The 25,846-nt window shown below is 35.5% G+C and overlaps 1 protein-coding gene and 1 pseudogene across 5 annotated transcripts; both read right to left on the bottom strand.

Moving 5' to 3' along the window:
• Positions 1 to 2,804: 2,804 nt before the first annotated feature.
• LOC147401741 (uncharacterized) lies at positions 2,805 to 9,406 on the bottom strand. 4 transcript variants are annotated; one of them, XR_015178674.1, is made up of 3 exons: positions 7,019 to 9,405; positions 5,094 to 6,086; positions 2,805 to 4,469 (listed from the first exon to the last, which is right to left on the bottom strand). XR_015178674.1 is itself a non-coding variant. In XM_086443144.1 (2 exons), the coding sequence occupies exon 1, from the start codon at positions 8,784 to 8,786 to the stop codon at positions 7,020 to 7,022; it is 1,767 nt and encodes a 588-aa protein (XP_086299270.1). In that variant the 5' UTR covers positions 8,787 to 9,406; the 3' UTR covers positions 2,805 to 6,086; positions 7,013 to 7,019. The 4 variants fall into 4 exon arrangements, 1 of the variants encoding a protein (XP_086299270.1); XR_015178675.1 differs by having other exon boundaries at positions 6,005 to 6,086; XR_015178676.1 differs by having other exon boundaries at positions 3,945 to 4,001; positions 6,005 to 6,086.
• A 4,968-nt stretch (positions 9,407 to 14,374) lies between these two features.
• On the bottom strand, positions 14,375 to 25,121 carry LOC147401740 (uncharacterized; annotated as a pseudogene). Its single transcript, XR_015178655.1, has 3 exons — positions 23,453 to 25,121; positions 17,923 to 18,790; positions 14,375 to 14,800 (listed from the first exon to the last, which is right to left on the bottom strand). The product of XR_015178655.1 is annotated as an uncharacterized LOC147401740 (transcript).
• Positions 25,122 to 25,846: the final 725 nt, after the last annotated feature.

Raw genomic sequence — 25,846 nt, 5'->3', positions numbered from 1 at the left:
CAATTCAAATCAGAAACCGAACGAAATTGATAGTTGTGGAGTGGTTTGGTTCGGTTTGGAACAAGTTGCGGTTCAGTTTCGGATTACAAAAATAGAGAATTGATCAACTTGATTCGATTCTCGAATCAAACTTGTATAGATCCGAACCCTTATGCAATAAATAAATATATATGTATATAATAATTATTATGAATTATTTTAGGAGTTGGGACATAGATTAATGATCTTTTATGGATAAATTAATGATTTTCTATAAATAGATTAGTGATCCATTTCATGATTATTTTTTCAATAAAAAAATGTTATTTGTTGTAGAGGGAAATAATTGGGTATATATCTAGGTCGTACACATGTCCAAACCAACTAAGTGGTACCTGGCACGAATCATCATATGAGGTACTGTCTTACAAACAAGGCAGGTCAGAGTAGGAACCTCCCTAATATGGATGGCAAGGCAGCATAGTAATAAGCAAAGCCAAGCCTGCCAAGTCAAGCCTACCAAGTAGGGCATGCCAGGTCATCAACAAACCATAAAACTAATACGTGCACGTCAATCCCAGAGATTTCGATGGTAATCTTTATGGATAACCACGATCAATCGAGTAGATCCGGATTAGGTAAACAATCCCAAAAAAACAGTGGATATCCCATGATTATAGCCTATAGAAGAGGAAATCCTATAGGCATGTAGTGGGGATAAATATCAGAGGAAGCACTATTGAAGAGGATCCTTTTCGGTGGAGGGAGAGACAAAAGTCTATAAAGTACTAAAAGATATTCCGTTGTTTCTCTAACTTGAGCGTTGGAATGATTTTGATAGGTATCACGCTGCTACGAGGAAAGGGGTGCTAGGAACGACTTCGCATCAGTGCGTTCAAATTTATCATAGCCGTCCATCGAATTTCAATCACACACTTACAATTTGTAGAATAGTAGCAACCCATATAACCGAACCGAACCAAATCGACTTTATTGCAGTTTGGATCTAATGGAATTTGGTTCAGTTCTGATCTTGTTTAGTGGAATCGACCTATATTGGATTCAATACGAAAAAAAATTTGAGGAACCGTCTCTATTGAATTACATGTGGCATTTTCAAGGAGGTATTTCAAATTTTGACAGAAATGTAAGGGTGTAAAATAAATTCAAAATGCCACGTCACGTAATGAGCAGGTTCCTTTACATTTTAAAGCGGGCTGCCAGCTTCAAAGTCGGACTCCACCAAGACTTTGTACCTTTCCCACTGACACAAATTGTGAAGAATCCAATAATTGTGGTGGCTGTCACCAGCAATAATTGTGAAGAATCCAATGGTATATTTTGTTGGTTTTCCCTTTAGCTGATAAAGTGAGGGCAACTGATGGAGTGGTGATAAATAACGGTCACCAAATCAATTAAGGTTTCATTTCTCCTTTTTTTCTCAACAATTGAACTTAACGGAGTCATTTTTTATTTTTTTTTTAATTCTAGCAGAGAAATTTGAATTAAGGGAGTCATTTTATTGTTCTTCTATTCTATAAGAGAAAAATGAAGAGGCCACACAACAATCCCTTTTTAAGGTTATTTTTAAGTTTTTCTCCTAACCATTTTTATCACAATGTTGATTTTCTAATTCAACTTGACAGATTATCTCAAAAAACTCACTGACATGACATGTGTAAAAATCGTAGAATTTTTCTTTCAAGATACACAATTGCACATTATGTAATAAAAGAACTCTAGAGGTTAAATATTGATTGTCACTTATTCCTTGAGATTTATCCCTAACAATCGATCTTCATTGTTCTTGATGCATTAAAAAATAATCAAAAATCACACATAAAAATAATCAAAGAGAAGGGAAAAAGAGAGAAAACAAGAAGCAAGATTTGTTTACAGAGTTCATCCAAAAATCAGATTACATCCCCAGACTTCGAAGAGTCATTTCACTATTCTTCAATTCATTACAAGATTTACAAAGCTTAGCCTCCTCTCCTCTTTTTTTTTTTCTTTTCTCTTAAGAGTCCCCCTTCTTCTACCTATTCATTCTTCTTATATAGATAAATAGACAAATCCTAAAAGAAAAGTCAAATCAAATCAGGATTCTTTACAAAATCTATCATTATCTAAAAATAGATATTCTCTGGTCAATGAGGAGATTTTCTATTTCTAGATAAGATTTTAATCTTAATCAAAAATATAATTAAGGATATATCAATGCCTCGAGATATGCATTAATTATCGTGCGATCGATCATCGATATCCGTCTTATTTTCGTAACGTGTCCAATACCGATTTTACCCTTTACAAGAATCATTTGGTTTGTTCATCCAACCCCAAAAAGGAGGGAATGATAACCAATACTAAAATATAAGGTAGAGGAGTGAATTCGACCAAATTACATAATTGTTTTAGTAATTCGTGTAAAATATAATGACTAATGATAGATTTTATACTAACAGAGCCCTCCTCTATTATACAGGCTTGGGGCTGGCAACGTAGTGCAAAGGAAACACTACACAGGCGGAGAAGACACAAAAGTAAATCAAGATAGTGAAGGCAGATATGAATTCTCTATTTTTCTTGAAAACCTAACTAATTTTTAGAGATATTTACAAAAAAGGATCAACTTTTGACAAATTTATGATTCTAGCTCACTGATCATATTTACCAAAACGTGAATGATAACGATTTCAGAGTTTTTTCATTTAAAGAAAACATGATTGTTCACGTTTTGGTAATTAAAATGAAAAGTGGTTGGAATCGTCTACAATTCATTTTCAGCTCACAAAAGTGTAATTCACCCATGTTTTTATTCCTTTTTTTTTTTTTTTTTTTTTTTGATTTACCAATACAAACACACTAAAAATAGAGGAGACGAAAAGGGAAAACTAAAGTTGACAATTTATTGGTTCATTTGCCATTAAGGTGAGACTATGACAATGTTGTAAAAGATAGGTGGATGGTGGGTGCACTTAATAAAAAGGTATTTTATTGAAGTGTTCTAATTGTTTGAGGTGCACTTAACGTCAAACGGTAAGTGCAAATGGAACAACCATTAATTTTCTCATATGAGAAGAATGACATTGTTCTTCTTCAGACCCTCCAGTCCACCACGAGGCTTTAAAATGGAGAGTTTATATTTCAAAACGCTCCTGTATAACAAACCACTAATTCATAAAATTAACTACGGTTTGGAGTGCAGATAACAAGTCTATTATTTAATAAACACACCTCTATCCTTCTTCTCGCCTTCTCTTTCCCCCTCCTATTTTAGACCCCCTTTAGTTGGTGTTTACATCCACATTTTAGTGTGACATTTTAAACCCTCTTAAAATATTAATTATTTGACATATCAATAAAGTCATGATTTCTTCTTAGGAAAGTCGTTCATTATATCCATAAAATTTTCCCTTGGAGTTGCTGAGAAATCCAACTCCAACTTTTGGATGGCTAATCATGTCCCAATCAACAGAGTTCTTTGATTATAGGGGTAGAGGTAGATTCGAGTTTTACCTCCACTTACTCTGCCCTACTGCTCTGAAAAAGTAGTCATCGCTCCTCTGTGATGGTACCAGTGTGGTACCTAATAATAATCCTTTGACGATCCAATTAGAGTTGCAGCAAGGCTTAACAAATCCAAGGAGAGTCAAAAAGATCCCTAGATCTGGGTCTTCCCTTCAATATATAGGATCTCCCTAGGATCAAGGTATCCCCTTTATTCAAGATTTTATCACAAGGAAACCCACAATCACAGGGATTCTAATCTGAATTTGAACATCTTCCTTATCGTGCTCCAGAATTCTTGGGATTTCTCCTAGAATCTTGAAGCTTGATACACGTGGTACGGGATCGTGCAAATATACTAACCTAGTCTGCTCTGTTAGCAGGGCAGACCTCTATCTATGTTCTACCCTTCTACTAGGTTGGACTGGATTATTGGCCTACTCTGAGTACCACTTGCTTTCAACTCATGCATTCATCAGGACACGTGTACGATCTTGATGAAATACCGATTTTACCTTTTATGATAGGCAACCAAAAAAACAGATCTCATAAGCATAAACTTGACTTCAAAATTTCCAAACAAAATAGTAAATATGATATTCTAGAAAAATGATAATTCAAATGTACAAACAAAAGGACAAATTCTAAAACTATCAAAAGCATAGTTCCACTAGTAATTCATAGGATGGTACAAACAACACAAAGAATGATCGAACCACACTTAAAAAAGACAAACCAACATTAGGACCAAATGACAAAGGTTCATCTAAAGCCATTTTGGACATCCCTGTTTGGGTACGATTAAGGTGGAATGATTGCGGGAGCATTCGTAATAACGTCCCTCTTAATGAGGCTCAGTTGCTTGATATCTTGCAAGTTCTTGTGTTGCTTCTTGTACATATGATTCTTTATTGGTGCCTTCCATTCATTCTTACCACACTTGCAAATGTCTCTTATGCAGTTGGGACGCCATACCTATCATTCTGAGATCAAATTATTGTAATTGATTTTTTATATTAGTATTTTAGAATACATGAATTTTGTTGAAGAACGGGGATATGACCCGAATACATGACATATTTGGATTGAGAGAAGTGGAGAGAAGAGAAACTCATTAAAGAGAAGAGAAGAGAAGAGAACAGGATATCACCCGAATACACTAAAATGACATATGGGAGAGGTTAAAGGAAATCACTGAATCCTTTTTCAAGCTTGTCCCACAAAGATGTTCACTAAAATGATAAAAACTCCAGGAACCAAGGTGATTTTTCTGTTTTCTTTTTTCATGTTTTCAGCCAGTTTTATAATCTTGTTACAGGCTTATTTCAAAACTATGGAACAAGAGAATATAGATATGTCTGAGGAAGATATAATAATCAAGAAACAAGAAACAATACGTAGCAGTCGAAACCTACTGCAAAGAATAACAGAATGTGGTACATCCAATTAAAAGGAATTTCAGCCTTGTTTTTTTCAAAAATGGCTTTGGATGGGTATTAAGTTCATCTTTGTTGTTGGAAACCTTATATTTTAAAATTTCTTAGTCGTCATTGAGATGTGTGTGTGCATGACACAAAGACAAAAACAAAGTCAGAGTACTAACTTACCAAGAAACTTTGAGCCACTGCACAGCAACTTAGACGTCGTGGGTTTAAGGCCAGCTTACTCATTGAGAGGAAAAAAAAAACCCCGTAGAAACAGAGTACTAAGTTGATATAATCTGTATAACAAAACACAATGGTTGTCTTCCCCCAATGTTTATCTCCGATAAAGGGATTTTCAGACTCAATCCCACACATATCTCGAGGAAAAATTTCAACCTTATTTCCTAGTCTCTTCTCCCTTTCCAAGAATATCCTTCAACTATTGCCTCCTTCCCTAATACCTCCTACAATGTTATTTCCTTTGCCCTTCTACACCTTTTCCAATCATACTGCTACAACTTTATTGTCTTTCCTCTTTTACCCCCTTAACCCCAAATAGGATGACCGTGCCGTGGGCACAGGCAAACTCTAGTATTTTTTTTTTTTTTTTTTGAAAAAATAAAAAGAAACAAATACACCGGTCCAATAACAGAAAAATCAATAGCCAACTGATAAACATGGCAGATTAAACAAAACTACACACATCATCTTAAGAGAGGGAAACAAGGAAGAAAAGTAGAAACATCCAAAATTAAAACTCCCTGGTTAAAAATAAGTAAACCACCCATCTCTTGGAGACTCAAGGGTGCCGACAATTATGTAATGCAGCTGGATGAATGATGTAATTAGAGATAAGTATGTTCAAAAGTTGATGTTCCTGGATTTAAATGGGCATTGCAGCAACTATAATGTGGCATTTCACTGCATCAAAAGTTCACAAAATAGAGTTTGGCAATGTGATACTAGAGAAAAGGCTGAAGTCAAGTGAAAATGTCATCATTTTAAAAACATATGTAAACTCAATATACACCAAAACCACAACATGACTCCCTTGACCTCAGACTTCTCCAATAGAGTAATGTAAAATGAGCTACCTCGTCTTCAACTTGAAATTGCACATGCTGTCCCAATGAGAGCATCAGCATAGGAGAGTGAAACTTGCATATGCTGTGAGACCTACACAGAAAACCACACTTCGAAGTTAGTTAGGAGTTTATTTAGTATTCTTGTTTTGCAAAGCTTATATTTTAATTGAGTAGCCAACAAGTTCTAGAATTTAGGTTTTTTAATAATCCTTGTTTGGAAAGTCATTAATTAGGAGATTTACAAGGTGACTTGTTCAAGTACACAAGTAGCAGACAACCCGAATCATTATATGCTTTTGTAATCATTTTATTTTATAAAAATATTGAATTCTATTTGTTTTGGCTGCTATATGCTACTGTGCTCTTTGAATGTTAATAAACTTTAACTAGAACTGCTAATCATAATCCATCAGAACAATCATTTACAGGATTTACCAATTCCTAAGAGCAGATTCATCTTTTTAACTTGACTTTAACCATCTTATCTAGTCCGGTCATTTGATTTGGTAATAAAAATAATAAATAATTAATAGAAAAGAATTCATGGCTTGGACTGTATCCACCGGTGCTTCTCCAATCTTAGTGAAATTCATATTTCTAGCAGTACCTCCAAGAATTTGATGACCTAGGGCTCTATGACTCAAACTATCAGTTCGCTTCAAATCATCAAGTTCAAACAATTTTTTTATCCTAAAATTCAGAGCTATAAAGTTTCTTTTTTTTTGTTTTTTTGCCTAATCTACAACATGTTTGAGCCTAAATTCAAATCTGTTCAAGTGTGATTTTTTTTTTTTTTTTTTTTGCATAGTTTTTTTCTTGCACCCTGATAAGAGCCTCTATTTTAGGTCAATTCCTAAATTTCCAGCAAATAATAACCCTAGGCCAAGGAAATCACGATGATAATCATGATAAGAAATTTCCAAAATAATAATAATAATAATAAATTAAAGCATGCCACTAGTTATAGTGCTCCTTGAAATGATTGGCTAATTACAAACAAAACATGGAGTATGTTACCTATACCTTAGCCTTCTAGCAAGAACTTACAAAGCACCTCTATGTGTTCATGATCTTTTCCATCCTTCACAAGCAAATTCAACACCATTGATGAGGTCTGTGCATTTGATGAGAAACCCCTCTCAACCATTTTGTTGAGAAAATGCATTGCCTTAAGAACAGCATTATTTTGAAGGAGCCCTCGAATCATGAGATTGAATGTGACATCATTTGGAGTAGAACCCTTTTCTTCCATTTCCGATAACAAATCTTCGGCTTCTCTTAGCATACCTTCCTTAAGAAAGCCATTGACCATTATGTTATATGTTTGAGTATTGGGTTGCAAACCTTTGGTAGAAAGGTTGCAAAACAATTCCTTTGCCTCCTTCACATTCCCAACTTTGCACATATTGTCAATGATGATGCCATAAATTACAATGTTTGCTTTCAGCCCGGTACTTTCCATTATATGAAACAATTTCATTGCCTCAGAAGAGTAATTGTTTGTGTATAAACCATCCAACAATATGCTGTACGTGAAGATATCTGGAACTTGGCCATGAGTTTGCATCTCATTGAAAATCTTTTGAGCATCCACAACTCTTCCCACCTTGCATAACCCACCTATAAGTGTGTTGTACGTAATTGTGTTGGGAGTCAATCCTCTATGACGCATATCTTCACACAGTTGCATGGCCTCATCCAATCTTCTAGCCTTGCAATAACCATTGATCAAAATGGAATAGCTATAAACATCAGGTCCATGACCACTAACGACCATTGCATCAAAAACCTTTACTGCCTCTTTCATTTGGCCTTGCAAACAGTATCCATCCATCAATGTATTATACATAACTGTGTCAGGCTCTTCACCTCTTTGAATCATCAATTCCAATAGTTGACGTGCTTCTTTGGCCATTCCTTCTTTGCAAAGAGTATTTGTTAGTATGTTAAATGATAATATATTTGGAGATATGTTACGGTCTATCATTTCATTGAATAACCTTGTTGCTTCTTTCCATTGACGTGAGATATATAGTGCATGAATCAAAGAATTGTACGTGACAACATCGGGTTGAACACCACTTTGAGACATTACTTCAAATACATCATGCGCTTCCTTAGTACTCCCATCTCTACAAAGACCATCAACCAAAATGTTAAAGTTTATTACATCAGGTGAGATTCCATGGTTCACCATGTCGTAGAACAAGCTTCCAGCTTCTTTAAACAGGCCAAAATTGCATAAACCATGAATTAAAGAGCTATAAGTGAAAATGCTGGGTGGCACAATCATTTCTCGAAAGAGGTGCAGTGCCTCATTTATCCGACTATCCTTGCAAAGTCTGTCAATAATACAATTATACATTACTGTATTAGGCTTCTCAAAGCTTCCTTCTTTGTCGTACTCCTCCATCACCCTTATCAAACTAAGAGCCCCATCAACGTCCCCACTCTTGCAAAGCCCATGAACAACTGTAACATAAGTGACTTCATCGGGTGAATACCCATTCACCACCATTTTATTAAACAACTCCATCGCCTGCGTTACTTTATCGTCCTTAAACAGCCTCCTAAGCAGAATGTTCAAAGTTACGGCATTTGGTTTAAACCCAAGTTTCAGAATCTTCCCCAAAATAGAAAAACCGAAATCAACACGACCCAAATTTCCGTAGCAATTAATCAAGGTGTTAAACGTGGATAAATCTGGTTGGATTCTTCCATTTCCTTCTTCTGCAAAAGAAAAATCCATTGTTCTTCTAAATAGAGAAAGGACGGTAGAATAATGTTTCATCCTGGAGATGACTACAAACAGTTGATTAAAAGGAAAAATGGAGAAGGGATGATTGGGTCACTTGAAGGACCACGCAATGCTTCATCAAGCCCAAGTGTTCCAGATTTACACTTAATCTCTTACCAAAATCTCGATCGGAATTGAGTGGTCTTTTTGTTCTGTAGTTTTGGAATGAAAAAGCATAAAAGGAGAGAATGTGATAAACTTTTGATGATCAAAAAAAGTATATCTTCTTAATTTTAATATAAACATAGTCGATGAATAAGAAGTGGAATACAGATTTCTCATCACAGAGTTAACGGTTTACTACTAATCTTTTCTCTATGGGATGATGAGTCATGAGTCGTCACTCGTGAGCTCTGCACTGATAGTCGGTAGAAAAACATTTCGGGGTTTTTAGTGTTTTTGGTGAAAGTCTGGCATTTTGTCTTTAGACCTTACACCCATCTTGGATTTGTCTTCTCTTGCGAGTTGTTACCAACCTAATACGTAATAGATGATACGGTCTGTTTTACACAAAATTTCTCAATGAAAGTTTTATTTTTTCTTCATTTTTTTTACATGCATCTTTCTCTCTCCATCATTTTTACATCATTAAATTTGAAACTAAATTTCATTAACGAAGCTTTATTATTAAATGTCGAAACTCTATTTTTACATAGTGAATCGGTTGGTATTGAATTCTATTTCTAGAAATTTTTATGCCTAATGAATGAGATAAGATTTTTGAAGTGAAGACGATGAGAATTTGTTTTATAAAAAATTCTAATGGTGTTTCTACAAAGGCTTAAGACGATATTCCAAATGATGGAAAGAAGATGAAGCTAAATAGTTTAAAATTTACAGAGGTTGAAATGCATGAAAATTACTGATTTTGGTATGAAAAATTAAAGGGTTTTTTGAAAATAAATTGAAAATGAAGGTATTTCGATTATATTTTTTTCGTCTAGAAAAGAAGAATAAGGTCAAAGGGCACATATCATCAATTTGAAAACACTAGATTGGAGTATTTGAAATATTCACCAATTTTATGGAGATGAGTCTAAATCACCCAAAGAAAATAAAACGAAGACGGGAAAATGTTGAAGAGGGCATGTCATTAGTGTAAAAATATTAATGGGGTTATACCAAATATTCACCAAAGTATAGAGGGAAGGTTAAATAACATAAACAAATTGGGAGGGCCAACGAATTGGAGTGGGAAGAGGGGGGGCCAGGGGGGATTGAAAACACATAAATATCTCAAATAATCACCGAAGGGGTCGATAAATTTCACACACAAAAAACAGGTGAACAATATGGTGTATTACCACCTAGGATTCTCATATATACAATTTGTCATACATCGTGACTCATGATCTTACTTTTTTTTAGTAAATTTTCAGTTTACTACTAATAAATTTTGGCCCTAAGAGTTTAGTTATTTGAGCCTTGTTATGCAAGGTTTATATTTTAGTTGAGTGGTCAACGAGTTCTAAAACTTTGGATTTTTAATAATGCATGATTGGTGAGTTATTAAGTAGGACTTTTACTAGTTTTCCAAGTTGGTGTATTCAAACATACAAAGTAAAGGAAACTCATATCATTAAATATGGTCGCAAAACCTTTATTTTCTTAATAGATTGAATGCTATTTGCTTTGGCTGATATTTTCTACCTGTGTTTTTTGAATATGAGACTCCTTTGTGTTGGAGTGTTACATCTCATATTGAAAGCATGGAATTAAAAAGAAAAGAAGAAAGACTTAAAGTAGAAAGAAAGTTAGAAGAGAAGAGTTAGTTATTTCAGTTAGAAGAGAAGAGTTTGTTAGTTAGTTAGAAGAGTTAGTTATTTTATTTAGAAGAATTTGTTAGTTAGTTAGAAGAGTTAGTTATTTCAATTTATTTTGTTATTGTACTATTGATGTATTATAAATAGGACTCAAGTCTAATGTAAATTCATCAATTATAATTCAGTAGTTTACCAAGTTCTCTTTGCTTTCTCTGTTTTTCGATATTTTTTCTTCACCAAGTTCAAATTCATCTGATTTTCAACACTTTGATTGGTTGGTGCAACTCCAATCATAGTGGAATCCACATTTTTGGCTATCTCTAGGAATTTGATCTCCTAAGGCTCTACCACTTGGTCCGACAGTCAGTTTGCTTCCTAAATTAAGATTTGTTGTGGTTTGATTTCTGCTTTGTTTTTTTCATAACAAATAAGTACTCTAATCAAGAAAATTCACCACCATAGATGAGGTCTCTCTATTTGGTGAGAAACAACTCTCAACTATTTCATTGAGAAGTTGCATTCCCTTAAGGGTTGCACTATTTTTGAAGGAGCCCTCGAACCATGACATTGAATGTGATACCATATGGACTAGAACCTTTGTCATTCTTCCACTTCCCTAAGCATTCCTTCCTTAAGAAAGCCATTAATCATTAAGGTATATGTTTTAGTGTTGGGTTGCAAACCTTTGATAGAAAGGTTGAATCATTGTTGTAAATTACAATATTTGCTTCTAATCCGTTACTTTCCGTCACATGAAACAATTGCATAGCCTCAGAAAAACATTTGTTCGTGCATAGCCCATCTAACAATATGCCGTATGTTACGATATTTGGAATATTTCCATGAGTTTTTATCCTGTTGAAAAGCTTTTGAGCATCCACCACTCTACCCATCTTGCATAGTCCACCTATACGTATGCTGCAAGTAATAGTGTTGGGAGTTCAAACTTTTGCATGGCCTCTACTAATCTCGTAGCTTTGCAATAACCATTGATTAAAATGTTATAGCTAATAAACATTAGGTTTGGGGATTTGAGTTATTTCTGTAATGAACTATCATCAAGATAGTTTATACGATTCAAAATTGAGGAGAATAGTTAGTGGAGGCATGCAATTAGTGCAAAATACTCCAAACTGGCAACTCTTGACAAGTTAACTACTCTTAATTTTTTAATCAAAAGGGGATTCGTGATTCCAAACTTATGTGTTCTCTAAACTCAAACGGTGAGTCTGTGAACCATATTTTGATTCATTGTGCATTATCTCATTCCATTCAGTCCTACTTTTTCAATATTTTTAAAATTTCATGGGTTGCCCCATTTTCAGTATAGCTCATTTTTCAAAGTTGGGATTGCTCATTTTTCAGGGAGAAAATGTTGTGGAGGTTCCTTCCTTTAGCTTTCACTTGGGGGTTATGCTTGGAAAGGAATTAGAGAATTTTCAAGGAGAAAGAATTGTCTTTCACAGATGTTGTGCTTAACATTCTTTGGTTGCTATTTTTTTGTGCAAGTTGTACCCTGACTTTAAGAGATTTTTCTTTGGGGATTTTGTTTTTAGTGGGACACCATGCGTATTAGTTAGTTGCTTTTGTTTATGTTTGATTGGTCATCTCAACCATTGTTTGCATCTTTTTTTTTCTTAAAAAATTTATACTTATAAAAGAAAAGTGGGAAATTGCCCCAAAAGGCAACTTACAAGTGTATTATTTGGAAGGCTATCTTTCTTTAATTTATTACATAATTTCAGAAAAATGATAGATCTGAAAGTCGGTAAGGAGGACAAGATTAGATTTTAGGAGAATTGAAGGTGTGGAAAGTCCCTTCTCAACATCCATTTGCCAAGATTTATAAAGAACATATTCAAAGAAATTCTTGACAATTGGTTGGAATGGTTTGTAGATTCCGAAAAGCTATATTGAAACTTAATAAGATAGAATTACAATCCTAATAGCATGTCATCCAAATAAGAAAGAAAAAAAAAACAATTTCAAACTTTTATGGTGTGATATTGTTGCAAATCACTCTCCTCAAATCAATTGGTGTTAAGAGAAGGCCCAACTATAAGAGGGTCATGGGTTGGACTGGAGCATGATACACGAGCACATGACACCCGAGAATGAAGGCGGATAACACAACACTTAACACTTCTCAGTCATAAGGATGGAAAATTCCTTCGAAAAGAGTCAAACTCGTGACCTATACAGACCGTGACGCTTTGATACCATGCTGCAAACCACTCTCCTTAAAAGCAATTGGTGTTATATATATATATATATACAACAAACATTTTGGCAAAACATTTTTCAAAATATGGGCTAGAGGTTTTGGAATGGGCTGATTTTTGGTGAGGATGATCTCTACGATGAGGAGATCATCATCACTAAAAATCAGCCCATTCCAAAACTTCTAACCCTATAAAAAATGGTTTACAAAAAATGGACGGTCCATGATTTTTCAACTTGTAAAAATGGGGCTACAAGTTTTGGAATGGGCTGATTTTTGGTGAAGATGATCTCCTCACCGTAGAGATCATCCTCACCTAAAATCAGCCCATTCCAAAACCTCTAACCCATGTTTTGAAAAATGTTTTACCAAAATGTTTGTTGCTCAACGGGACCCATATATATATATATATATATATATAAGGAAGTTATGAGTCGAATTAGAGCACAATACGTGAGCATGTGACCTCTATGTGCGGAGGGCAGATAACACAATACTCAACAGATATAAGGGTGAACTTTCTCGGAGTCTGGGATTCATGAGAAACTTCAATGACTTGGATGTAGATTCTCTGGTGTGCCTCATCATTCACATATCTGATATTTTGATTGTTCCTTGTCCTAGGTGTAGACCGGGAGACCTAGTGGAACATTTTATCAATTTTTGTCAATGTCGCATAAGTTCCTTTTCCCATGTCAAACTTGTGACTAGTATTCTGATTTTTTAGGTTAATGGTTAGTCAATTAGTAGGTGAATGTCAACTGTAAACCAACCAACTTAGCAAGTAACATCTTTCAAATCTTGTTAGAAAATTTTAATTTACTGTTTTCTTGTTATGATTATTGTTCATACTTAATTAATTTTAAAGAATATCATTAAAAAAAAAAAGTAAAAAAATTCAAAGCATGTCTATGACATGTTAGGGTTTGCCAAGCTTAATATTTGTGATTAGGCATAGATGATGATGATGATGATGATGATGATAATATATGAGCAAGATTTTTGTATCATATATTTCATTATATATATATATAAGTGCATTATGTGTTACAATGCTCACTGGTATGTAAGTTACCAAGTTTTAACATTTTAGTTATAATAAGACATCAAAATAATCCATTACATTGTTCTTATTGTTTCCTTCAAGTGATATTTTTCTTATAGTAATTTGTTACTTTATTCATCAAATGGAAAAGGCGTTTCAAAATATTAATCATACTATCATACTGAGTTAGCACATTTTGGTCTACAAAAAGCAGAAACTAAGAAATATTGAAAAGATTATGGTACATTATGGTGTAAGAACTTTTAAAAATGGAGCAATTAGATAGCCAACATGCTCGTCCTCCCTCTAGCACTTTTTGAACTCTATTTGCAATCTAATAGAGGCTTGGGAAACAAAGAGAAGATGTGTATAAACATGACAAATTAATCCTTCAAACATTTTTTTTTTTTTGTTTTTTAGAAAGATAAATCCTTCAAAGAGAGATCATTGGGAAAATTGCTGTTTATTTCAGTCAATAATCATAATAGAAACCAGGATTGTAGTATATATCTATATTTATAAGAAAGAGAATTGTTCAACCATCTGAACATATAAGGTGAATATAATACATACTACCCAACTCCCATTAGACCTATAACAGTCGAGAATGATAAAAAAAAAAAACCAGATGGTCAGTTACATTCTTGTTCAAAACTGATACTTTCTGAGCTTATATTTGCATCAAGCAGCATCCTTACCACATTCATCATCTTCGGCCTTGCTTCGGGTAGGACACTAACACAATCCAAAGCAATCTTAAGGACTGATAGCATCTGATTAGGAACCCCAAATGATGTTTCACTAACATTAGGATCAAGAATATGATACCACGTCTCCTGCTGAATTGAATTACCCAATACCCATTTGGCCAATTCAGTCCCTTCAGTGACTGCTGGCCTTCCAGTCAACAATTCCAGCAGGATTACCCCAAAGCTGTAGACATTCCCGGGCATTGTCACTCTCATTGTGTACGCGTACTCTGCAAACCATGAAAGAAATAAGCTTATAGGTTTAGATAACTGAACGGTTAGGGGCTGTTCGTTTCAACTTAAAAAGCCAGCTCTTGCTGCTTTTTTGGCTTAAAAGCCAAATAAGTCATATAAAACACGTTCGTTGCGATTTTTTCGGCTCAAACGAAAATTAAAAAAAGCTCAAAACCAGCTCTTTTCAAGAGTCGTCTAAACGAGGCTTCGCTGTTTTGCTTCTGCGCGAAGTCGATCACCGAAAACGGTTTACATCGAATGACCGAAATACCCTAAACCCCTTTCGTTCTCAACCTTCAACGATGCATCTCGTCTCTGTCTAAACCTTTTCTGTTCTCTTCAACGAACTGTTGCAGCTCATCTGAGTCGAAACCCTCTTTCGTTCTCAACCTTCAACCTATTTCGTTCTCAACCTTCTACCTCTGTCATTTTCAACCTTCGACCTCTGTCATTCTCAACCTTCAACGCTTCCAGCCAAATCCCTTCCTCGCCTCTGTCCTCGCAGCAGATCTGTGATTTTTTTCCTTCCTATTTCTTTTCACCAACGCAGAGATCGATTAAGGAAAAACAAAAAGAAAAAGAGCAGCAGATCTAAGGTTTCTAGATCAATTTTTTCGAAACGATTCTCAGTCGCTACTGTCGCAGAAACCTGTTGAAGGTTGGGAAAGGTAATTGCTTTTGAAACCCTAGTTTATTTCTTCATTTTTTTGCTTGTAATTGCTTCGTTTTTTTTGCTTCTGTAATTGTTTGGATCTTATTATAATTTTTTTTTAAAAATTTTGTGTACTAGTATCTTTGATTATTGGATCATGTAAAGTGTTCTTTTGAAATCAGAATTTGATTGTTAGGAAAGGTAGAAATATTTTTTACGTTATTTTTGTTCAAATTTTTTGGCTGAAGTTTTGAGTGAAATACATGTATAGGTAGGATTCTTGTGACATTGGTGTTATGAGATTCTCCAAAATAATTTTTTAATAAGAGAGAACAAGAACATACATGAAAAACACTAACACCAACATGGTTTTGGGTAAATGGGTATCATTGACACCCCTAATGAAGCTCAAAAGAAATTGGTGTTATTGAAATACAATCTTGAATATGAATTTTTCGCTGAAACTAAAGAGGGCTATGGTATTGGATTGCTGCTTAGATAATTCATTTGAGAAAATTGACCCATAGTAAGATAATTTGAGTTGTTTTTTTATTTATTATTTTAACTTGATTTTAATCGAGTTCCCTTGGAATGTTTTCTCCGCCTCTAATAATACCCCTGTACCGTACTGCGGGGGCGTTGCCCCCGCACCCCCAACCTATTAATTGTTCCTAGCAATAAAACTTCTCCAAGTATACATTGGTAGGCATTATCATCCGGCATCCGCTTGCTTTCTCTATATACGTGTTATATTCAATATAAGAACATACTACAACATATATAATTTATCATCACTTGTAATATATATTTTTTCTTATTTTTATTTAAAAAAATCTAGAACATTAGCTCATATGATGATAATGCCCACCAATGTATACTTGGAGAGGTTTTATTGCCGCATCAACTTTCTTATGTAACAACCCAATCAACAGAAATACATAGTATTATGTGCAAATAGCAATTATACATCTCTAATCCCTACATAACCATGTGGTTTGTTGATAAGGATGAACTTTTATAGTAGTTATATGAACGATAATTTGGGTTCTTGGGCAATTAATTTTATAATATAAATTTATTATATATATATATATATATATAGTGTAATTATATATATTAACAGATTCTGGTCAATTTTGGTTATAATGTTAATAGTAACATTTCTTTTAAAACAATGATGAACTATAATGACTTAAAACATATTGATGTACATATTATGTATTTTTTTTAATGTTAATGTGTATTAGATATTGCGTGGATGATAGATTATGTATTATGCAGTGCATTATGCAGGTATTTTTTTTATCAGGAAAATTTCATATGTCCATTTTTAAGAGGAGATGTTGTCGAAATTTTGATAGAATTATAAACTTTATAAATATATTTAAATTAAAAATAATTATTTTTATAATTTTTTAATATAAATTTATTATATTTATATATGTATTTAGTATAATTATATATTTATTAATGTATTCTGATAATTTTTTATGTATTCTGGGTGTATTGTCAACATTAAGGGTATTTTGGTCATTTTATCAGAATCCAGTAATAAAAAACTGTCAAACGAACATGATTTTCTGGCTTCTGTACTTATGTAACGAACAAGCTTCTGCCAGATATGGCTTTTCAGGCTCCAGGCTTCTGCTTCTTCAAGAAGCCAGCTTCTGGAGCTGAAGCTGGCTTCTGTAAAGAACAGACCCTTAGTCTCTAGTTCATAATTCAAAGTTTCGTTTCGTTCCATAAAGTTTTGGCCAGAACATTCAGTTTTTTTAATATACTGATATGGAACATTGCCATACATTCAGAATTTGGAATGCAAGGGAATGTTGAAAAACATATCAATTTTAATGTTTTGATACAAAATTATGCATTGAACAATTTTTGTAACTTCTATGATTCATTTTAATCAAATAGAAATGACATTTTTCAATATTATGTTGAAGAATCATGGACCGTTAACTTTTATCGTTAATTTGTAAACCACTTTTGATGGGGGGATCGAAGTTTTGGAATGAGCTGATTTTTTTTGTGAGGATGATCTCCTCGCCATAGAGATCATCCTCACAAAAAATCAGCTCATTTCAAAAAATTTATCCCATATAGGACAAAACTTTGGCTAGGCTTTTTGCTCCCATTTTGGCTGCCGAATGCTATCCTATATATATATGAATCAAATGCAATGTTCCAAGGTGCCTCAGTTTATTTTGAAATGTTTAGAAATATTTTTAAGGTGTATCATGTCGAAAAAGTTTGATTTTTAATTTCAACATACAATTTTCTATATTTATTTATGAATAAATTAATCTTTATTGATTTAAAGCCTATGCTTCATAATGTTACGATACATTCCAAATGTTTCATTCTTTTAAAAACAGAAACAATAGAAGGAAACTTTAAACCTTGAGTATACCCATAACTAAAAAGTAAGAGCTTTTATCGTAGAACATGTATGGATTGATTCACCTGGAGGAATGTACCCAACAGAACCAGCAATTGTCGAAAGGCTCCCAGTTCTCTTAGTAGGATCGATCACCTTATAAAGTTCCATATCCCCAATCTGAGGCTCCTTGAGGGATTTAAGTAAGATGCTTTTAGTTGAAAGGTCGAGGAGGAGAACTGGCCCAGTGTTGCATCCATGAAGGAAAGCGAGTCCCTGAGCTACACCAACAGCTATACTATAACGGTTTGTCCAATCTAGTGCAGTTTCCAAGCTTCCATGAAGAGCGTCGAAGAGAGTACCCATTTGAGTGTATTCATAAAAGATATAAGCACTCTTGACAAAAATGATATAAGCCAAAGGGATCATAATGTTTGAGTTGCTCAGCCTACCGAAGACCTCTAGCTCTTGTCCGAACCTCTCATGGCTCTCGAGTTGCAAAATCTTGTCGCTCTGGTTAAGCTTCTTAACATAATAATTTGTTCCACAAGGCATGACAACCTTGTAATAGGTTGAGAACTTGGTCTTATGGATGATGTTGGTCTGGTTCCTAACTGCTTTCATTGCTGTGGCGAAGTCGATACCAGACATGTGGATGCCATTTACAGTTATAAGATGGCCATTGATAGCCTGATAAAACATTCTCGAAATCAGTAAAAAAGTCCCCCGTACAATTCCAATAGCAATAAGTGCACCCACGACTGCAATAAGAATTCCCACAGTAATTGAATTTCTCTTCTTTGATGAAGTAGGAGTATTTGGGATTGTTGTGTTGATGAGATCCTTATTTCCAGAGGTTTGAACGTCAACAAATTTTTTGAACGTTGGGAGAATTCCAGAGAGGCTATTATTTGAAAGCCACAAGTGTGTTAGGCTTCCCATTTGAGTTAGAAAAGTCGGGTGAGAAGCAAGAAGAAGGATCAGTTACTCTATAGTTACAGTAACAGCTATGTAATCTTAACCAATCCCAATCTGATTAGAGTCAGTTATTATTGTAACAGTCAGATTTGTTATTTCTGTTATGCCAACTGTTATAACAGCTGGCTATTGGTTGTAAGATTACTCTAAGATAAATACAATTCATCTCTATCTCATATTATGAGTTTAGAGTTTCAGAAATACATTCTTTCATTTTCTATCTTGGTATCAGAGCATTAGATCTTCTAATCATGTCTTCTGCTAGCTCTCAACCTTCATCTTCCTCAGGTTCGATTGGTTATGGTCAAGGATCAACAGTGGTGCCTATCCCTGCCTTTCAGATGCTTAATCATACCTTGCCAGTGAAGCTTGATCGATCGAATTACGTTCTGTGGAGATCACAGATGGACAATGTGATTTTTGCCAACGGATTTGAAGAGTTCATCGAAGGAACTTCCGTTTGTCCTGAAAAAGAATTGAGTTCTGGTGCCATTAATCCTGTCTTTGTTGCTTGGAGGAGACAGGATCGCACCATCCTCAGTTGGATCTATTCCTCTCTAACACCAGGTATCATGGCTTAGATAATTGGCCACAATTCTTCTCATTCTGCCTGGGTAGCGTTAGAAAAGATTTTCTCCTCTTCTTCAAGAGCTCGTATTATGCAACTAAGGCTTGAATTACAAGTCACAAAGAAGGGATCTATGTCTATGATAGACTATATCATGAAAATTAAAAGTGCTGCAGATAGCTTGGCAGCAATTGGTGAACCTGTATCTGATCAAGATCAGGTTATGAATCTTCTTGGAGGTCTTGGTGCAGAGTATAACTCTGTTGTTACTGCTGTCAACACAAGAGATGACACGATCTCTCTTGAAGCAGTCCATAGCATACTGCTTATCCTTCGAGAATCGTCTAGAACAACAAAGTTCGATTGAAAATATTTCTGGCATGACTGCTAGTTTTTCATCATCTTCTAATAACAGAGGTGGTGGAAGGAAGAATTACTATGGTGGCCGTAGTCAAGGAACTACTACAGGCAACAATACCAATTCCTATTCCAATAGAGGTCGAAGCCGAGGAGGCAGAAATGGACGAGGGAATTCCAGCTCGAATGATCGACCTCAGTGCCAATTATGTGGTAAATTTGGTCATACTGTTCAAGTTTGTTATCATAGATTTGATGTTTCTTTTCAAGGAGTACAGAATAACAATCCTCAATCACCTGGGACTCAAAATAATGTTCCTGCCATGGTTGCCTCCACTAACATTCCTGCAGAAGAGAGCTGGTTTCTTGACTCAGGTGCTAGCCATCATCTTACTCAGAATGCTACTAGTCTTAAGAATGTCACCAGCTATACAGGAGCAGATTGCGTGACCATTGGAAATGGTAAGAGGCTGTCTATCTCGAATTTTGGTTCTAAAGATTTAATAACTAATTCTCATTCTTTCAATCTTAGAAAAGTTTTCCATGTTCCCTTCATCTCAGCGAATTTGATAAGTGTGGCTAAGTTTTGTTCTGACAATAATGCTTTGATTGAGTTTTATCCCAATTCTTTCTTTGTGAAGGATCAACTTACGAAGAGGGTTCTTGCTCAAGGCAAGCTTGAAAATGGACTCTACAGGTTTCCTGTTTTTAGTTCAAAGAAAGCATATGTTGCTGTTAATAACTGTCAAGAACATGTATCTGATAGTTCTTCTTTTGTTACGAATAATCAGCTTTGGCATCATAGGTTGGGCCATCCTCATTCTGATATTGTTAACAGAATCTTGAATATCTGTAACATTTCTTGTTCTATTAATAAAAATCAGATTTGTTCATCATGTCAATTAGCCAAAAGCCACAGATTACCTCTGCAATTGTCTAATTCTCGTGTTTCTAAGCCACTAGCATTGATATACACTGATATATGGGGACCTGCTCCTGTTAAGTCTACCTTTGGGAGTAAATATTTCATTCTTTTTGTTGATGATTATTCACGATATACCTGGTTCTATCCTTTACAAACAAAGGATCAAGCCTTGCCTATTTTCAAACAATTTAAGGTGCAGGTGGAAACTCAATTTGAAACTAAGATTAAATGTCTTCAGTCTGATAATGGGGGAGAGTTTCGTGCCTTTCTTCCTTTCCTTCGAGCTGCTGGTATTCAACACAGGTTCTCATGTCCTTATACTTCAGCTCAGAATGGTAGAGTTGAGCGCAAACATAGACATGTTGTGGAGACTGGTTTAGCTCTTCTTTCGCATGCTTCCATGCCATTTAAGTATTGGCAATATGCTTTTCAAACTGCTGTCCATCTTATCAACAGGATGCCGAGTAAGGTCTTACATTTTGATTCTCCATACTCTCTTATTTTCTCAAAACAGCCACACTACAAGTCCCTTCGCATATTTGGTTGTTTATGCTATCCTTTTGTTCGTCCCTACAACAACCATAAGCTTCAGTATAGATCTGTTCAGTGTCTCTTTCTTGGCTATAGTCCTAATCACAAAGGGTACTTGTGCCTTGATTACAAATCTGGTAGAGTTTATATTACTCCTCATGTTGTTTTTGATGAGAGTGTGTATCCCCTGAAATCTATGCTTGTTGCGGCCACACAGACTGCCGTAGACACCCAATCTTTACCTCCTGCTCTTATATCTCTTCCATCTCAGCCTACTCATTCTTCAACATCAGTCTCAAACACAACTCCAGTCCCAATTATTGATTCTACATCTCCTTCAGATAATTCTATTGCTTCTTCACCATCTCAACCTTCTGCTCCTACACCTCCTCCAGTTCAACGAATGACTACCAGGGCCATGAGAGGTATAACCAAGAAGAAGCAAATTCTAGATCTCACAGCAGTCAAGACCACAGAACCATCCACTTTAAAACAAGCTCTCAAGGATCCCAAATGGATTTCAGCAATGCAAGATGAGTTAGCTGCTCTTTACAAACACAATACCTGGAATCTTGTCGATTTGCCTGTTGGTTCTAATGTTATAGGATGTAAATGGGTTTACAAACTCAAGCATAAACCTGATGGAAGTATAAAGAGATACAAAGCCCGTTTGGTAGCAAAGGGGTTTAACCAAACTCATGGGCTAGACTACTTTGAAACTTTCAGTCCTGTTGTTAAAACAGCCACCATTCGCATTGTTCTAACAGTAGCTCTCAGCTTCAATTGGATTATTCGGCAATTAGATGTTCACAATGCCTTCTTGAATGGGGACCTCGAAGAAGAAGTATTCATGGCCCAACCACCAGGTTTTGTTCACTCTCAATATCCAACCAAAGTGTGCAAATTAAACAAAGCCTTGTATGGCCTAAAACAATCACCAAGGGCTTGGTTCACAAAGTTGAGTACTGCTCTCTTACAATGAGGATTTAATTTCTCTCAAACAGACAGCTCTATGTTTACTCATTTTGGTAAAACCTCAACACTTATCGTCCTTGTTTATGTCGATGATATAATCATAACAGGAAGCTCTCCGACCATGGTTTGTAATCTGATAGCAAAGCTCCATTCTGCCTTTGCCTTGCGAGATTTGGGGAATCTGTCCTATTTTTTGGGCATAGAGGTATCATATGATCAAGGATCAATGCACCTTAGCCAAACTAAGTACATCTCTGATCTTCTTCACCGCACAGAAATGATTGCTTCTAAACCAGCCAAAACTCCAGGAGCAATCGGGAAGACCTTATCTAAATTTGATGGAGAGCTGATGGAGGATGTTAAGATGTATAGAAGTATAGTGGGTGCCTTACAATATGTAACCATGACACGTCCTGACATTGCCTTTGCTGTTAACAAGGCTTGCCAGTTTATGCAACAGCCCACAACAGCACATTGGCTTGCTGTCAAACGTATTCTCCGGTATTTGCGAGGCACTATGACTGAAGGTCTTCGCCTACAGCCATCCTCAAGTCTAACTATTGAAGCATTCTCAGATGCAGACTGGGGCGCAAATCCTGATGATAGACGCAGCTCTAGTGGGTATCTTGTTTATCTTGGACAAAACTTGATCTCTTGGTCAGCTTCTAAACAGAGAGTTGTCTCTCGAAGCAGTGCAGAGTCCGAATACAGGGGGCTGGCCATAGCTACTGCAGAAATAGTGTGGATTCAAGCATTGCTGAAAGAGTTGTGTGTTACAGTTGCTCAAGTTCCTATTCTCTGGTATGACAACATAAGTGCTTCTTATATGGCCAAAAACCCAGTTTTTCATGCTAGAACAAAGCACATTGAAATAGATCTTCATTTCATTCGAGATCAAGTTCTTAGGCAACAAGTTCTCCTCCAGTTTGTTCCAACTGAAGCTCAACCAGCAGACCTTCTCACGAAGCATCTCACAAGCTCCAGGTTCATGTCCTTAAAGTCACACCTTTGCCTCGTTCCTAGACCCTTTCGCTTGAGGGGGGATGAGAAGCAAGAAGAAGGATCAGTTACTCTATAGTTACAGTAACAGCTATGTAATCTTAACCAATCCCAATCTGATTAGAGTCAGTTATTATTGTAACAGTCAGATTTGTTATTTCTGTTATGCCAACTGTTATAACAGCTGGCTATTGGTTGTAAGATTACTCTAAGATAAATACAATTCATCTCTATCTCATATTATGAGTTTAGAGTTTCAGAAATACATTCTTTCATTTTCTATCTTCGGGACCTTGCCTATAAATCTATTGTTTGAGAGATCTAAAACCTCTAATTCCGGCAACCCACCGAGCGTAACTGGGATTGGTCCATCAAAGCAGTTGTAACTGAGGTTGAGTGCAATCTGCAAGCGAAATGGCATCCTTGGAATCCGACCGCTTAGATTGTTTTTTCCGAGTTGGAGTTCCAAGAGCAAGTTCAAGTTACTAATCGAATCGGGTATTGAACCATTGAGTTTATTGTCTTGCAGATTGAGGTTCACAAGCTTCTGTAAGCTTGAAATCGAAGATGGGATTGAACCGGTAAGCGAATTGAAGCTGATATTCAGTGTAGACAAGTTCACTAACTGCGAAATTTGATCAGAAATTTCTCCAGTGAGACTATTGGATTGGAGTTTCATAACTTGAAGCTGTCGAAGATTGACCAATTCTTTGGGCAATGAACCCGTAAGGTTGTTTTGAGCAAGATTTAACAGAGCCAAACTCTGACAGTTTCCCAATTCCCCGGGAATTTCGCCACTCAAGTTATTGTTATCAAGCTCGAGATGGCTCAATTTCAAGAGCGTTCCGATGGCTGCAGAGGGGATTGTTCCGTTGAGTCGGTTGTTTCCCAACTGCAACCGAAGCAAACTTGAAGAAATGTTTGTGGGGATTGACCCTTCTATTGCATTGTTAGTTAAATCAACATACAGCAAATTTGGAGGAGATAGAAAGTCATCGGGGATTGACCCACTTAAACTATTGTAACTAAGATCCAAATTCCTCACATGTTGTGAAATTCCACTAGGAATGATACCCGAAAATTGATTGTTATGCACAGCAAGTTGCGACAGGGTCTTGATACTAGATAGACTCTTAGGGATTCCTCCATTTAGAGAATTGGAAGAAAGGAGGAGTGTTTCCAACTTTGAAAGCTCTCCTATAAGAATGGGAACAGATCCGGAAAGCCGATTATCACTGAGATCAATCAGAGTTAGATTTCGATGACCCATGAGTCCTTCAGGGATTTGACATTCAAATATATTCTTAGAGAGCTGCAATTCCTCCAAAACTATGGATTTACTGAAGTTGGAAGGAAAAGACCCAACGAACGCATTGGAACTCAGGTTCAAGCTTCTGATTCCAACCAACCCACTAAATTGTAAATCAGCATGTCCACTCAAAAGATTCCAAGACAAGTCCAAGGACTCTAACCCAACAAAACCATGGAAAGTATGCAAACGACCAGACAACCTGTTCTTACTAAAATTCAACATTTTTAACCCATTAATCTATCCACAAACAATGATGAACCCATAAGGAATGAATGTCAGAAGATTTCTGGAGAGATCAAGAGACTCTAATGAATTAATCTGACACAAATCTTTGATGGAATGAGAGGCAGAGATGCCAAAACCAGATAGGGAGAGATGGGTTATGAAGCTAGTGTTATTGTTGGGTGTGGTGTTGCTAGTTATTCCATTCCATGAGCATGGGTTTGGGTTTGGGTTTGTGGTGTTCCAAATGTTGTTCTTCACAAGTGTGGAAAATTTGATAATGGTGTCTCTCTGGTTTGTACTAAGTTGAGACAAGACCAAAGGAATGAAGAATAAGAACATGAACAAGAAGTTTAGGAAAGTACCATGCACATACCTACTCATTTTAGTATTTTTGAACTTATCCTTCGCCCTTGTAATTTTCTTCCTGAGAAATGGAAGTTAAAGAAGAACTGTGACAGAGGAGAAGGGGAGAGTTGTTTATGGGTTTAAGAGATGGGTGTTGACTGGGACAAAGACTTTGACTCTGTGATGTAGGACATCTATAGTTCTAAGTAGTTTTCTAATTCTGTTAGATTTCTATTTCTATTTCTATTTATGTTTCTAGTAAGATTTCTATTTCTACTTCTAGTAGGATTTCTATTTCATAGTTATGTTAGGAGTACAATTTCTTATTAGTTTATAATTTGTTTTAAATTTGTTTTTATTATTTAAATTATAATTAGAAGTCTCCAATTTGAGTTCTAATAGGATTAAAAAGTTAGTATTATATTATAGATAGGTTAGAAATATTAATTTTTATTATTTTAGTAGGATTACAAGTTGTTATGATGGAATTATCTATGTAAGGAGCTCCAAATCCGAAAATTAGAAAATCAATCAATCAATAATCAATTCAATTATCTTTTCTCTTTTAATTACTTTTTTTAACTTTATACTTTATTTTCTTTCAAGCTATTACTTGTTTATCAATTGAATCTATTAATTCAAATTGATTTTGAGTGTTCCATTGAACACGATCTATCAAATCTATTGATTCACACGCTTTCGCTACGTCAAATGGTATCAAAGCTCTTGCTACGATCCACATTCATGGTTGGTGAAGGAGAATTCATCACTGAAATTGAATTGAAAGTCCAATTC

The sequence above is a fragment of the Akebia trifoliata genome, chromosome 5 (assembly GCF_017979445.1).
Source record: "Akebia trifoliata isolate Shusen 1 chromosome 5, ASM1797944v1, whole genome shotgun sequence".
Taxonomy (NCBI): Eukaryota; Viridiplantae; Streptophyta; class Magnoliopsida; order Ranunculales; family Lardizabalaceae; genus Akebia; species Akebia trifoliata.
Note: the sequence above shows the minus strand (reverse complement) of the source record. Positions and strands in the feature narration are given on the sequence as shown.

What these genes read in the sequence shown, in the direction of transcription:
- LOC147401741 (XM_086443144.1), bottom strand. Translation starts at nt 8,786, where the DNA reads ATGAAACATTATTCTACCGTCCTTTCTCTATTTAGAAGAACAATGGAT.